We start from the raw sequence: 16,588 nt of genomic DNA on the forward strand, positions 1-16,588 counted from the left end.
CTCTGTTGATCAAAGAGGGCCTCTTCTGCATGAGTGCTGCATTCAAGCGGTCCAGTTGTTGGCAGTACAGGTCCGAATTGAGCGTTTGGCCATAGGGGAGCAGCTCATAATGGATGATTCCCTGCCAATCCCACCAAACACACAGAAAAACCTTCCTGGACGTCAATCCAGGCTTGGCCACCGTCTGGGTAGCTTCACCGCTTTTCGACCACGACCGTTTGCACTTCACGTTGTCATAAGGGACCCTTTTTTCATCGCCAGTCACCATCCGCTTCAAAAACGGGTCGATTTTGAAGCGATTCGCATGCATCCAAGCAAGCGTTTTTGCAAGCGATTTTGCATACGGGCAAAAATGTTTTTTTGCGTCAAGTCGTGTGGCACCCATATATCGAGCTTCTTTTTGAATCCAAGCTTCTTCAAATGGTTTATAACGGTTTGATGACTCATGCCCAACTCTTGGCCGATGCTACGGCTGCTACTATGCCGGTCTCTTTCGATCAATTCAGCGATTTTATCGCAATTTTTGATGACAGGCCTTCCGGACCGTGGCGCATCTTCGATCCCCTCTGCACCAGAACGAAAACGTTGAAACCATCGTTGTGCGGTGGAAATAGAAACTGTATCGGGTCCATAAATTGCACAAATTTTATTGGCAGCATGAGATGCATTTTTGCCTTTATCGTAGTAGTACTGTAAAATATCCCGTATTTTCTCTTTATTTTGCTCCATGTTTGCGACGCTATAACTCACGAACGACTAAAAGCAAACAACAATTAATCAAACACGTGTTAGCACGTGAAAAGATCTTTCCAAAAAGCTCTAGCGTGAACCGATGCGACGAATACAACTAGAACTACGCGCTTGCAAAGACAAGCTTGCGGAAATACCGCAAGACTTTTTGGCCAACCTTATATTAATTTCTGTGAAATGGAATTAAAGACCATAGGTTAGGTTAGGTTAAACGGGTTGAGCGGTTCGGTCCATAGTGATACCAGAAGAAGTTCATGAGTTATGTGTTAGTATTTTCAAGTAGTCCACCCGCATGGTGCCTGTTTTCATTGCGGATTTAAGGAGCCACTTACAACCTACTGCTGAGATATATTTCAATCCATCAAACTGTGGCGCCCACAGATATTTTAAACGTGTTTTGGATAACGGAGGACATCTGCAAAGGCGCCGCTCTACAGTTTGCCTCGAGCGTTGTTCACTACCTATCCTGTATTCCTCGCAGTCCGAGATTCGTATCTTATAAGCAAGGGCTATGTCACGTCAGAGGCGTCATAAAGGGAAGGGATGTACAATTTAATGGCTAACCCTACGGCATGATACCTCTCACCTATCATTTCCAATCTCCTCACTTCGCCTGTACACCCCATCTGGCGATTGAATACCTCTCAAAGAGAGAACCTTCTGTGGAAAGGAAGAGAACGAATGAAATGAGGAGAGAAAAACCTGGTTTGAGTTTGGCGACCTCTTATCAGTCATAAATCATATCGCCATGAATCCAAAAATATTGCCTCAGAGCGGACCTCGAGTAAATGGAGAGAAGACGAAGTGCATGACACGATCCTTTCATGGTAGTCAGATCAGAGTCGGAAGTTATTATATGATATATTTTGGAGCTCATGCAAGAGTTTAAATACTTAGGCGTAGTACTCAGCATAAATAAGGCTCCGTCCTTATCAGTACAAGACCGTATTCAGGAAGCTAATAGAGCATACTTTGGCCATATAAAACTTATGAAGTCTTCATTGATATTAAAGCTGAACAGAAGCTTCAGATGTCCCAAACTATAATAAGGTCAGTTCTCACCTACGTCTGTGAAACATGGATCCTTAAAGTTAATGCCGTGAATTTACTGATGCAATTTGAAAGAAAAATTCTCAGAAAAATATCCGGCCCTATACGATTAGAAGACGGTACTTACCGTATACGGTATAACCACGAGCTCAGTATTTTGATCGCGGGACGAAACGTAATGCGATTTATAAAGGCGCAAAGATTACGCTGGTATGTACACGTCCGAAGAATGAGCAGCGAGGGATCGACATTTTTGAAGCAAATCCTGAAGGAGCAAGAAGTGGGGCCGGCCAAGGTGACGCTGGTCGCAAGACGTAGAAGTCGATATATAATACAAAAGAAGAGAGTCTCACAACATAGAGCGAAAGCGGGCTGTCGAGAGGAATGGAGGCGTATTGTAGAAGAGGCAATGGGCCACCCCAGGCTATAATGCCAATATGAAGATGATGTAACGTCAGCACGCCTACCATAGTTCTACAATCTCTTCGTGTGAGTGATATTAAATATAAATCGAGTACGACAGTGATCGTCATGTTTACGAATGATCTTAGCATGCCTGCGAGTGGGCAAGTTCTGCCATTTTATTCTGAATTTTCTGATTATGTTTTCGTCTAGAGCGTTGTATAGTATTCGTATTGAGTTTGAGAATTTGTTGACAATTGCTTTAATGGCTGCCTGAATATATCTATGTAAAAATTAGCTTTGGAGTTGGTCCCACTAGTATCCCAAACTAGGACTGCTGCCTTTCCTACTGCGAAAACCTTAAATATGGTATTTAGAGGTACAAATTCATGCATTTTATTTCTCAAAAATCAAGGGACTTTAGATCGACGCATAACTGAACTTTAACTAAAAGTATTATTTTTGCGGCGGCCGCCGTAGCCGAATGGGTTGGTGCGTGATCACCATTCGGAATTCACTGAGAGGTCGTTGGTTCGAATCTCGGTGAAAGCAAAATTAATAAAAACATTTTTCTAATAGCGGTCGCCCCTCGGCAGGCAATGGCAAACCTCCGAGTGTATTTCTGCCATGAAAAAGCTCCTCATAAAAATATCTGCCGTTCGGAGTCGGCTTGAAACTGTAGGTCCCTCCATTTGTGGAACAACACCAAGACGCACACCACAAATAGGAGGAGGAGCTCGGCCAAACACCTAACAGAAGTGTACGCGCCAATTATTATTTTTTGTTTTATTTATTATTTTTGCTTTATAACCTATTGGACCCTATTTTACATAGATTGATCTAAGGATTTAGTTATTTTTCCCAATTCTGTCATGTGTGCTTTCTTGTCCTGCTCTTAAGCTCCTGCTTTAAATGCTCGATTGGTTCGAATGGTTCGGGGAATTGGAGAGGTGTTTTTAGTGTATGTAGAACGTTGCACATTATACAAAATCGCACTATTTCGGAGGTGTGCTTTGGATCCTCCTGTTGGAGGTAGAAGTTATTGCTAAGTTTAATTCCATTGCACTTTTTTCGCTTTTTCCTTTAAAATATTCAAGTAGTCTTCTTTTTTGCAATGTATGTATTTTCAGTGCAAAGAAGTTTACACATAACTCTATCTCTCCTATGATTCACTTTTGTGCACACATACTGACAGCGACGTTGAAGACTTTGTTGCAGGAGATGTAGAAAGTTATGATACCGAGCAAGCAGATGATGAAGAAATCGACGAGGAGTTGAATGAGATAGATGATAGAGAATTATATCTTGGTAAAGATGGACACACTAGGTGGAATAATGATGCTCCGTCAAATCGTTTAAGACGTCTCGCTAGGAATATAGTCACTCAACTGCCAGGGCCTAGAAAAGCAGCAAAAAACTTGAAGGAAATAGGCGAGGTTTGGAGATTATTTTTTACTGAAGTTGTTATAAATCGTTTTGTAAAGTATACTAATGAACATATTGATCTCATAAAACCTAATTTTTCAAGAGAAAGCGACTGTACCTATACAGGCAACATAGAAATCGAAGCCCTTTTAGGCCTTTTAATCTTTGCTGGAGTTAGGAGAAATAGTCGCTTCAATGCTAAAGATTTATTCAAAATAGATGGTTCCTCTTCGGAGTTATTCCGATTAACTATGAGCTGGAATCGATTTTATTTATTATTATTATTATTATTTATTGTCTAAGATTTGACAATAAATTCACGCGAGCGGAAAGGACTGCCGTAGATAAACTAGCTCCAATAAGGGAATTATTTGAAGAAGTTGTAGCCGCGTTTCAAAAATACTACAGTGTGTCCCAGTTTAGTTTGACGTTTTTATTGCAAATAAATATTTTTTAAGCTAGAAAAGGCATTTTTTGTTTTTTTTTTTTGAAGAGGTAAAAGCGTAAGTTTTCTTTTTAAGGCAGATTTTTACATGAATTGCGATATGCCATGATTTTTTATTTCAAGACTAAAAACTAATATAATATAATTTATAATTTATGTATTGTCCAAGAAGTGTTTTTAAGTTATTATAACTTATTTTTATTTATGTGAATAAAAAATATGTTATTGTTTTTTTTTTGTAGTACTTAAGAAAAAATTATCGATTTTGATGGCTTTTTTGTTAATCACTTAAAATCAATAAAATAAGTGAATACAAATTTAATGCGTAGTTTTATTTTTTTATTACATCTACGGGATTGAAAAATAATAATTTGTTTTTAGTTTTGTTTGAAAAAAACTAATATTTTATGTAGTTTGAACTTTCGGTCTGTGAGACCGTGCGTGGGTATATGTGTTACAAAAATTAACGCGGGTATAGGAAGGTTAAAGAATTTCTTCGGCATACCTCCTTGAGCGAAAAATTCTCGGAATAATCGCCGGGAGACGTTCTAAGTTAACTAATTTGAGTTCTGTTTTTTGCTTTTGTTAGGTTGCCACATCTGTGATTAACATTCTTAGCAAAATTACATCGAAGATGACGAATGTAGAGGCAAGCCGAAGTGAAAGAAACGTTGATTAACACTGGCAAATTAACAATCCGAGACAGAGGACTTAAACTTTGCTTATGGATCCATTCAAGACATTGTACTTATAGTTACTGGCTCTGAATTTCATGCAAAAAAGGGATCGTGTTGATAATCATCGCATCGGATTCAGCTTTCATTCAACATTCATCATTACTAGAGAGGAGACGTGGGTACGTTTGTTTATGAATATGACACTCAATCCACACATTAGGCGAGTAAATGGAGAACTCTGAACCAAAAACAACAAAGTCAAAAAAGAATTACGATTTTTTTAAATATTTTTTTTATTATTATTTACATTGTAACTAGTTAATAAATTATAAACTAACGAACAATTTGGATTTAATTTTGTACAATACAACTAAATTTAAAAATACTCTGCATCAGATTTGCAGGGAAATGGCCTACTGCGTGAGTTGGTACGGTTTTTTTCGTTTCAGCCTTTCTTTCCATTTACCGGGATCAATTCGGGCTGAGGCTTCGCTATTTACATGGTGGCGTAGTCTTTCCATATGAGACTTAGCGTTGATGTTGATCGAAGAGGCAACTGATTCGATGCCAAGGTCGCGTTCGATATCGGTGTTGCGGACGTACCAAGGTGCATTAACAGCGCATCGTAATACCTTATTTTGGAATCTTTGTATGGATTTCATGTTGGTTGAGCTTGAGTAGCCCCATAGCTGGATTCCATAGGGCCAAATTGGTTTAAGCACCTGCTTATATAAAATAATTTTATTGTATAGGGATAAGGCTGATTGGTTGCCCATAAGCCAGTACATATTTCTAAATCTGATATCTAACTCTTCTCTTTTCTTTTTAACGTGAGCATTCCATCTAAGCTTGGTATCTAGTGTCATACCTAAGTATTTGGCGGTGTTGTGATACGGGATTTGCACGCCGTTTATATGTAGCGGTAGATATTTGATTTTCTTCTGTGTGAAGTCTAAATAAACCGATTTTGTTTCGTTTAGTTTTATGCGCCATTTAATGGTCCAATCGGAGATTTTATTCAAATAAATTTGAAGGTTTTTGATTGAGTCAGTCTGAGTTTCTCCTACCGATAAGATGGCTGTGTCGTCAGCAAAAGTTGCTGTGGAGCAATTTATGTCGTTAGATCAATCGCATGTAAAAAGAATATAAAGAATGGGCCCCAGCACGCTGCCCTGTGGGACGCCAGCTTTAATTTCCTTAAGTTCGGAATATGTGTCTTCGTATTTTATTCGGAAAAAACGATCGGATAAGTACGATTTAAGAATATTAAAATATTGTTTTGGGTGAAGCGCATTTATTTTTTTGAGGAGCCCAACGTGTGATGCGAGTAGTTCTGTGTACTTGATCAATGGTAGAGTGTTTTGTGCGAAAACCAAATTGATGCACTGGTATTATATTTCTTTGCTTAATAATTATGTTGAGACGTTTGGCTAAAAGCTTTTCCATCAGTTTTGATATAATTGGTAGGAGCGAGATAGGCCGATACGATGTGACATCATGCGCTGGCTTCCCTGGTTTATTAAACATAATTATTTCAGCAGTTTTCCAATATATAGAGATATGGTGCAATTTGAATGTGGCGTTCATTATTTCAGTAAACTTATACCTATATGTTATTGTGCGTTGAGGAAGTTGTTTTAAAATTTCAGCAGTAATAAGGTCATACCCAGGCGCCTTTTTTGATTTTAGCTTATTTATTTCACCAAGCAATTCGGAATCCGTAACAAGGGTAATTTCGGCATCAGTTTCATAGGCAAGTGGCTGCATTCCGGCTGCCCTCTTCGTGTCACATGGCTTAAAGATGCCCTCGAGGTACTCAGCAAAAATATTAGCTTTTTCTTTACTGCTTTTGGCCCAAGAACTGTCTTCTTTTTTGATTGGTGGCTACTGTGTTACTGGCTATGAAAAGTTTTTTGTGCATTTCCTGAGCGAGTAATCAGTGCTGCGTTCGTTTGATAAGCCCTTTAGATAAGTACTCAGAGATCTGTTTTTAAAATCTTTTATTTTCTTGGAAATTTCTTTCGTAATTTTATTTAATCGTTTTTTTGTCGGATGGAGATCTTGTTTGCTGCCATCGTCTACGTACTTTGCGTTTTTCCGCGACCATATCTTTAATATCTTTGGTATATTTATGACCTGATGTGACAAACTTTTTTTCCGATTTTTATGGATCAATAGATTACAACGGTATTGTACACCACGAATTTTTTCCAGAAGTCCAGACAGTTAACAAGGACCATGTTTTTATTATTTGAGCGTTATGAGACGCTTACGTGAAACAATTCGCCAAAAAGAATGGATTTGCGGGAAAACATCACGTTGACGTTGCACTATAGAAACGCACCGTCGCACAGTGCCATGAATTTTTCAAAAAGAACGAAACGAATACCATTTCATCAGCCATCGAATTTACTTAATGTGAGCCCCATGAATATATTTCTGTTTGATTGAGTCAAGAAACCACCACGGGGAACGCGTTTTAACAACCGAAAGAAAGTAATCGAAGGAAAAATTGAAGACGGCTTTGATGGCTTTGGCATACCGAAAATAGAGTTCCAGAAATGTTTCGAGAGCCGGATCTACACGCCGGCATAAGTGCGTTGCAGTTGATGGAAGTGCTTTGAAGGCGATATAATCACTTTTGAGGAATAAACTTGAGTTTGGAATTTTCTGAATATATTTCGGGAACTTTTTTCTTGCGTTATAATCTGCTTCATTAAGGGTATCCTTCGGATGGCACAAGAATCAACCTCGACGGTATTTTGTTCCGAAATGGCTGTTGAGTTTGTGGGGAACTGGCTTTTGGCTCTTCTTTCACAAGACTAATAGTTCTGCGTCTATCGACGAGTGACAGCTTAGATCGCCTTTCATTGACATTTTCAAAATTGTCGACATCTTTGAACCTTTTGACGTGATAACGTCTTATAATTCGATTTAACAGGCTGCACGCACGAAAAAATGTGTCGTTACCTTGCTCATTTATCGTTACCTTGCTCATTTGTCGTTACCTTGCTCATTGCCGTTACCTTGCTCATTTGTCGTTACCTTGCTTATTGCTGTTACCTTGAATGAACTGCAAGCGAAAGCGCGGAACGAACGACAAAGCAAACGAACGCAACGTTCGACATCTTGCTCTCTCCTACTTAAGTGAGCGTATATGTGTATGTATATGCGCATATGTACATATATAAATTCACGTATTTGTATTTGCATATGCCTTCTTATTGATTATTATTCATTTGATTTACTTGAAGAATTTAAAATAAAACCAAGTTTGTTAATAATACCTGTTGTTTTAATGTTATTATTATTGATTTTTGACGTGATAACGTCTTATAATTCTATGTAGCCGGCTGCACGCACCAAAAAATGCGTCGTTATCTTGCTCATGCGTCGTTACCTTGCTTGAACAGCATGTTATGTTATGTTATGTTATCTTATGTTATGTTATGTTATGTGATGTTATGTTATGTTATGTTATGTTATGTTATGTTATGTTATGTTATGTTATGTTATGTTATGTTATGTTATGTTATGTTATGTTATGTTATGTTATGTTATGTTATGTTATGTTATGTTATGTTATGTTATGTTATGTTATGTTATGTTATGTTATGTTATGTTATGTTATGTTATGTTATGTTATGTTATGTTATGTTATGTTATGTTATGTTATGTTATGTTATGTTATGTTATGTTATGTTATGTTATGTTAATGTTAACTCATTCTCTATATCCATACAAAATATCTATCAAACAAATAAAATTAAAATTTTCTTTTGAAAAATGCAACCATTCAATCAGTATTTTCTTATGACGTTATCACGTTAAACTATCGTCAGTAAACCGACTTTACAGACAACCTCTTTTTTTATTATAGCTTGAATGGTTGAGCTTGAATTCAAAATAGCGTTAAAGATCACTTCAACGATTTTTCCACCTTTATTTTAATTGACAATAATTTTACTTTTTTACTCTTTGGCGATATTTCACAAACAACATCTCTAGACTAACCCAAGGCGCATCTTTAGAAGGTGGCGTGATTAGAGTAGTTCCCTTCTGCTTCTTCAGCAATGCCAGTAAAACAGAATGACGGAAAGTTGTTGTTGTGAATGCGTGACAAACTAATTAAATCTATTTGTCATTCATTCCATTCTTCTACAGGGTAGGCCATTTAAAGCGGGCCCATTTGTTTCTGAAAAAAAACATTGAAAAAAACATTTTTTTTTGTGTTGATATGAAAAATCATTTATTTTGATTCAAGGAGATTTGTTCCAGCTAGTTTTTGAAAATGATATCCTTCAAATGTTTGCCTCTGGCCTTGATGGCCAAATGTGTCCTTTTTTCGGCGTTTTCCATCGTTTTGGCCAATATTTCGGCCGGTATGGCGGCGATTTCGCGTCGGATATTGTTTTTAAGTTGAGTTAGAGTCCTTGGCTTGTTGATGTATACCTTGGATTTCAGATAACCCCACAAATAAAAGTCCGGTGGCGTCAAATCTGGTGATCTCGGTGGCCACGGAAAATCACCATTTTTCGAAATCAACCTTCCAGGGAACAATGGCTTCAAAAAATCGATTGTAGCGCGTGAAGTGTGGCGTGTAGCCCCGTCCTGTTGGAACCAGTAGCCTTCCATGTCATTTTCTTCGATGATTGGCATAACAAAATCGCGTATCATGGCACGATAACGCTCTCCATTGATGGTGACAGAGGCTCCATTTTCATTTTCGAAAAAGAACGGTCCGATGACCATTCCCGCACAAACACCGCACCACACAGTCACTTTTTGATCGAAGAGAGGCTGTTCTTCAACTAATTGAGGATTTTCGGCAGCGTAGAAGCGACAATTTTGCTTGTTTACGCCTCCATTCAACTGAAAATGAGCCTCGTCTGACATGATGATTTTTTGCCAAAAGTCGGGTTCATTTCGAACGGTTTCGACGGCCCATTTGGCATAATCAAGCCGTTTCGGGTAATCAGCCGGGTTTAATTTTTGTGCCATTTGAATTTTGTACGGAAACATTTTCAAATCGATGCGAATTATGCGCCTGAGTGTTGTCCTGGCGATGCCTAATTCCTGAGAACGACGATAACTCGATGTTCGCGGAGCCTCCTCAACACTGGCTCGTACAGCCTCGATATTTTCAGCAGAACGTCGTGTACGTTGTCTGGATGCGTGGCTGGTATTGCTGAGACTACCGTGGTTAATAAATTTTGCGTATAAACGCTGTAAAGTGCTTTTGGATGGCGCACTTTTAACTTTATTTTTTTTTTTAAACGCACGTTGAGTTTTCACAATTGAGAAGTTATTTTGGATGTAAAGCTGAATTATTTCAGCGCGTTCTTTTGGAGTATACTGCTCCATGGTAAAAATTGTCTTGGACTGACGCTTCCAACGCGCTATGTCATTAGTCGATCTGACGTTCCTGTCAAAAGTTATAGGGTTGCCAGATGGGCCCGCTTTAAATGGCCTACCCTGTATTTACTTTTCCTTGACTTTTCTAATTTAAAAAATGTTGTTGTTGCTCGCACCACCTTGAATAGATTCGCCTTGGACTAACCGTTCAAAAAAAACAACTGTAAATGCAAATTATTTGATAAATTTTGGTGTTGGCCTTAAGTCAATCGAAATTACGAAGTTTTGCATTTAGAGTTTTTCCTGTGGCTTTCTCAGAAATGCCTTAAGCAATCAAAGTATTCCACATTGCCGAATACTTTGCACAACTAAAAACCTCAGTGTCTTAAGAAGAAAGGAAAACCATGCGGGAAAGAAAGACTCACAGATGTGCTCATCAAAAAACTGACATTAGGAGGAATGTCAACTCTGTCAGAGATATGAAAAAGGGAAATAAGGCAACTCTGTACCATTTCACTTCGACAGACAAGAATCCTAAACATGGAAGTTGTCCTGCGGGCGCTGAAAGCTGGTGTGAATGGCAAAGAGCTAAAACTATACGAAAGCTAGCAACTTTCACCCACCCGCCGTGCGTTATAAGACCAGATGTGGAAAAGCACATTCTTCCGATCTATGAAGATCTTTCGAAAGACGATCTCCTGGTATGGTGTATGGGTGGACACACTCAAAATGCCAATGAATCTTTTAACGCAGTGTGGCGTATAGCTCCAAAACATTTGAATTCGGGCCCAAAAGTTGTCCAAATTGCTGCGTTTATTGCTGCAGGCATTTTTAACGAAGGTTACACGGCTGTTTTGACGTTGATGAGACTACTTGACTTGAGAATCGGACAGCAGTGCAAAATTTTTGCCGACAAAACGGACGAAAGCCGAATCGAACGCGCAGAGCAATGTCACAGCGATTGCACTAAAGAAGCTCGAATTGCTCGAGGGGCAAAAAAACTCAACAGAATGAGCTTCTCGAGAAGGCGGAAGGATGTCTTTATGGTCCAGGAGTAGCTGATTAGTCATTCATTGTTGTAAGGGTTCTGTACATAACTTATTGTCTTCCGAAAACTTCAAAGCGCTTTATCTCAAAACCATGTTTTTGAAACTGGCGGGCAGGATTAAAAAAGCAATATTCAACCCATCGACGGGATTCATGGCTTTTTTTGTAGCTTTTTAGGTACCATTCTATGTGAACCTCGAAAAATAGTAGAAACTAACTGTTTGGACTGATATTATTGATAGAATATCGTGAAAATTACCTCCAAAAATCGTTTTACAGCTTTTACAAGCAAAAAAAAAAATATTTTTCAGAAGTTTTTTTGTTGTTTTCGAGGTTTATTGACGACAAAAAAGGCTAACAATTAAGAAAAAGACTTAATTGTATGTTTTAGACGGGACTCGTGGACGCTATCATGCCCGCCAACTGGATACTCCTGTCAGAGCGCGTTACGTGGCACCCGGGATAACTTCATCATTTAGCTAGTTTTCGAAGTGAAAAAAATACGAAATACAGCTTATATGTTTGTCCAAATATACGCAAAATATTAATGAGCTGAGTTGTTTTTCTTTCTTTAAAAAAAATACCACAAAAAACACATTTTTTCGGCGTTCCAGATGGCCCGACCCCCTTAATGCTTTGAAATATTTTAAATATAATATTGTAGAATTTAAATATTTTCAGGAAATAAAATGCATTCAGCTGTTGATATGTGGTCTTCACTTCCTTTTGGAAGAATTACAATTTATTACCTTTTATTCCCATATTCGCTGCTTTTGTGTTAAAATGATGTGATGCCGGAAACTTTTGTCCCGCACTGTACACAATTTGTTTGTTGAGTTTTTGTACTCTATTGAAAATTTGTGGAATGATATTTATAAATATTTTCGCAAAAACATTACTTGTCCACTGTCTATTGTCATTGTAAATGCGCAATTAAGGAAATTACACGAATTTTGTATAACCAAATAGTTCCGAAAGAGGTCGTGGGAAAATCTATTTTCGGTAAAGCTAAGCTTTGAGAATTTCAGCCACCCAATTTCAAAGTCCAGTCACAAGCCAATAAGTGGACGTAGTGTAGTGCCCAAACATTAATTGTTAATGTACTCCAATTCGCCTGCTCTCCACCATTCCGGCTCGTCTCGACTTGGCTCCGTTTGATCCAACTTGAATGGCTGTACATGGAAGCCTAGTAAAGCGCAATCAAGTATGCCCATAAATACGAGTCTATGCTCAAGTGTATCCCCTGCACAAACACATGCACATATGCAGCTGATTGAAAAATCCGAAACGAGTAAAAACCGCTAATGTTCGAATGATTTGGCTATCCCCAAAGATGGCTGGCCGTCAAATGTTTGAATGTTTGTCGTTGCAGAGGCCAAGCACCCAAACGGAACGAACTTTTGGAGAGGTAAACAGAAAATGACGATAAGATTATTAAGCAAACAACAAGTCCAGTCACAAGATCCAAAAGCAATCATCACTTAAGTCACATTAGCGGAACAAAAATAAATACAAACACTAAACACTCGACACTCGACATTTTTGATTTGTTTGTGTGCAGTTGTGTCTGTCTACCCACTTGCGATACCCGCAATGTTGGCACCAAATGTTAGTTCGTCTGCCTTTAATCTTTAGTACACACATGCATTTTCATAATATGTATTTTCGTTCTTACCTCCTGCTTGGCCTGCTCGTACTTTCGGCCATCCATGAGACTCATAGCAAAGAGGAAGGTGCTTATCGCAAACGGATCGTAGGCCGCCTGCTCGGTAATGGCTTTGCAAAGTGATGACTTAATGTCGGTGCGGGGCCACATGACACCGGCTAGGCGTATCCACATGTAAATAGTGGGCCCCATAAAAAGACCACCAAACAAACTGAACCTGTTTTGAAGTAAATTTGAATGCGTAAGTGATTATGAAGATTCGACAGTGGGCGACAGTGAGTGTTTGGGATACAGGGTGCAACGGCATCAATTCATACCATACTCACTTGAGGCATTTCATCCAGTCATAATTGCGGAATGTCCGTTTTTCGAATAGTGTCTGTTCGATGAGGCAACCGCAAGGCCACAGCATTCCATACGAGAGCATGCCACGGATAATTTTGTACCGGCTTGTGAAGTCTATGAATTGTCGAAACATTTTGATCGAAACTGAGTGGGAATGAGTTGTAAAATGATATGTATGTATCTGTAAAATAATAGAGAATATAAAACATTATTTATTTAACTTTGACATTTTATGATGGATAATTCCAAGGCGAATCTATTAAAGGCGGTGTTGGTAAATCAGCTGAGTTGTTTTTTTGAAGTGAAAACTTCTTTAGAATCGTTGGGAGTGATTTGAGGAAAAGTGAAACGAAAAAGCGACCCTCTTGGTTACGAAGCGTTATATTATATGTTGATATAAACGTAGCGACGAACTAAATAAAAATAACCTTTATTTTTTCTTGTGATTCGAACCAAGGATTTTGGATCGGAAGCTCACATTGCTAGTCGCTCGGCTACCGCGCCATGCTGTCATCGCTGGCCTAAAAGTTATTTAGTTACGAAGCGTTATATTATATGTTGATATAAATAATTTTTGTGAGCGTGTAATTCTCAAAAGGTTTATTAGAAAATCTATTGAAGTAGGTAGTGTGGTATCTGTTCATATCAGCTTAACATCTGATAGATCCTCCATCGGAGGACAACAAATGTTAAACTGATTTTTGGAAATGGGCGGAGTGTTTTAGGGGCGGCTTGCTCCACCTCTGCCACGGGTTGGCCCGGTATTGCAGTACCGCCGGGATTTCGGCCTTGAATAAATACAAGAAGAAATATACAAATACATTTAGCTTTGGTGGGAAGAGACATAAATTTTTTATGAATACAAGTAGACGAAAATGGAAGAAATTTGTAAGTCTGTTTCTTCGGTCCGTTTGGGTATTTTCTTTTGACAACATCGAAACCAAAGCATTTGTATCATATTTTATCTATCATAAGCCACTCGTATCATTTGTTGAAATTGAAAGCATTGAGGATGAATAATAATAAAATGAAGAAAATAAAATATGAACTTTATAGCAATATTATAATGAACCTATAATTATCCCGCTCCTAATGCTGCTTTCGTCTCATTCTCTCTCAGTTTGTTTTACGGAAGGTTTCACTTCTATCGCGTCTAACCGTTAGACACGTATTTTTTTTTTTTCGCCGTGTCCATGTGGCTGTCAGCTCAGAATGAAACAAGGCGAATTCATTATTTGTTCTCTAGTTTCTCAAAACTTTGTTTTGACAATCAAACGTACAAAACATTGTTGTTGGTCTAGTGCCACCGCCTTTAATGAATGCGCCTTGGATAATTCTTTCAGCCTTTTCTTTAGTTGTTGCTTTTCTAAAAATATTCCTACCTCGGCAAGTAATTTTTACCATGAAAAATATTTACAAATATTCATAAAATTATCAGCATAAATGAAACGTTGGTGCTAATAGACCCTTACTCGGCACTGAGCAGAGAAGGTTCTACGAGATGACAGCTGATGTAAAGACAGTGATGGCAGGAAATTCAGTAAGACAGATATATTTTAGTAGTGGAATTCTCGGTCTCCAGCTTACATTTCTGCTTTAAAAAGCTCTTTTAACGTAATCTATGGAAGGTGTAGGGGCCAAACTGCTGTTAAGGCACGTCAGCTGATTAATTCAAAATCGCTGTGAGCCGGTTAACGGTATGAATGCGTGCAACGTGGCACCAACTCAAGGATGACAGATTACCAGGATTGATATTTAGCTATGGTGAGAAAGAAAATTGTGAGGGGAACTTTGTCTACCATGTCATTTATGCATTCGGCCGCCGAATTCTGCACGATCATTACACAAGTATTCACACACTCGTCCAATCTGTCGTTGTTCAGGCGGCAACGAAGTGTCATTGGTTAATTTTTTTCGTATATCACCAAGACAAACCCAGTTTTTTTCGTAAACAAAGTGCTTCGTGATCACAAACGACGTCAGCTCATCAGCTGATTCTGCCAAATTCACTCAGAGCCGAATAAGGGTCTGCTAAGTAGCTCACCTGTTGAAAACGTCTATAATTCATTATAGACTCGCTTTAGAAAGTTTCTACAAAAAGTTTTGTAATAATAATTAGGGCTTACACCCTTTTGACCGAGCTCCTTCTCCTATTTGTAGTGTGTGTCTTGACGTTTTCCACAAATGGAGGGACCTACAGTTTTAAGCCGCCTCCGAAAGGCAGATGTTTTTGTTTTGTTTTATGAGGACCTTTTCAAGGCAGAAATAAACTTGGAGGTTTTCCATTGCCAGCCGAGAAGCGACGGCCATTCGAAAGAACGTTTTCTATCGATTGGTAGTCACGCCGAATCCAGAAAACACAGAAGAGCTAAGTCATTATTGCCAATCCGAATGCTTACGTCATCAAGTATTTTTTATCATAGCCGTAGAACAGCTATGCTTAGGTCTAAACCCAGACTGCAGTGGATGTAATAACTAGATTATTTTCCTGAACAAATGTTGAAACTTGCCTTGCTATCAGTGACTAGCATAACTTTGAGAAGACTGGTAAAATGCTTACCGGTTCATAATGATGGCATTACTCTTTTGTTACAGGACTGCTGACAGCTTTTTTCCCATTCTCTTGGAAAGCATGAAGTTGTGAAGCAGTGATTAATACTATGTCATGGAGTGCCCAGAATAAATGGCAGCGTAGGTTTCACTAATTTTAAGCAAATCACATTAACTGCAATGGCATTCGACTTGACACCGCTGACAGATAACGAAACTTCTGACTCAGTTGCCCTATCAAATTGAAACTTTTCTTTTAGACCAAGATTGCTAATCAAATTTCGAGCTCGAGAACTATTTTTTTTGTTTTTTGATTTGTTTAGTATATAGTAAGACAAAGTCTTGTGGTAGTACATCTTCTTATAATTCTAGAATACGAGGATGGTATACATAATTTCTAAGCTAAGGTCATACTTTGAATAAGAAATAGCAATCGCCTTCGTCTTTGACTCATTTAATTTCAAGTTGTTAGATTTGGACCAGTTAGAAATACGAGTGAGGTCTTCATTAAGCCTTGCTATCAAATCTTCAATAAGACCTATTGGCCTTGACAGGTAAATCTGGGTGTCATCAGCATAGCGACGAATCGTCGAATTTTGGCAACACTCAACAATATCATTAATAAAAATGCAAAATAAAATTGGACCTAAAATAGAGCCCTGCGGCACACCTGACGTAATGGTTTTTGGTTTGCGTAGTTATCACCACACTTAACTTGTTGTAGCCGATTCGAAAGGTAACTTTTTATTAGTTGCAGAGAAAATGCTCCAAACTTATAGTGATAGCACAATTTTTGCAGTAAAATGTTGTGATCAATAGTATCAAATGCTTTTGAAAAATCGAGTAGTACTAGCGCTGTTAGGTAGTTTTTATCAT

General features: G+C 38.4%; 1 protein-coding gene and 1 non-coding gene across 2 annotated transcripts in view; one reads left to right on the plus strand and one right to left on the minus strand.

The window, feature by feature from the left end:
• Positions 1–16,588, minus strand: part of LOC129249837 (mpv17-like protein 2) — a 54,367-nt gene that overhangs the window by 2,108 nt on the left and 35,671 nt on the right. Inside the window, exons 2-3 of the mRNA XM_054889509.1 lie at positions 13,144–13,343; positions 12,827–13,034 (exon numbers count right to left, since the gene is read on the minus strand). Coding sequence (XP_054745484.1) covers positions 12,827–13,034; positions 13,144–13,295 — 360 coding nt within the window. The 5' untranslated portion in view covers positions 13,296–13,343. The remainder of the gene's footprint in view (positions 1–12,826; positions 13,035–13,143; positions 13,344–16,588) is intronic.
• On the plus strand, positions 13,771–13,959 carry LOC129236490 (U2 spliceosomal RNA). The gene has a single exon (XR_008581673.1). It is a non-coding gene; the product is annotated as a U2 spliceosomal RNA (small nuclear RNA).

Source organism: Anastrepha obliqua, chromosome 1 (genome assembly GCF_027943255.1).
Source record: "Anastrepha obliqua isolate idAnaObli1 chromosome 1, idAnaObli1_1.0, whole genome shotgun sequence".
NCBI classification, from domain to species: Eukaryota; Metazoa; Arthropoda; class Insecta; order Diptera; family Tephritidae; genus Anastrepha; species Anastrepha obliqua.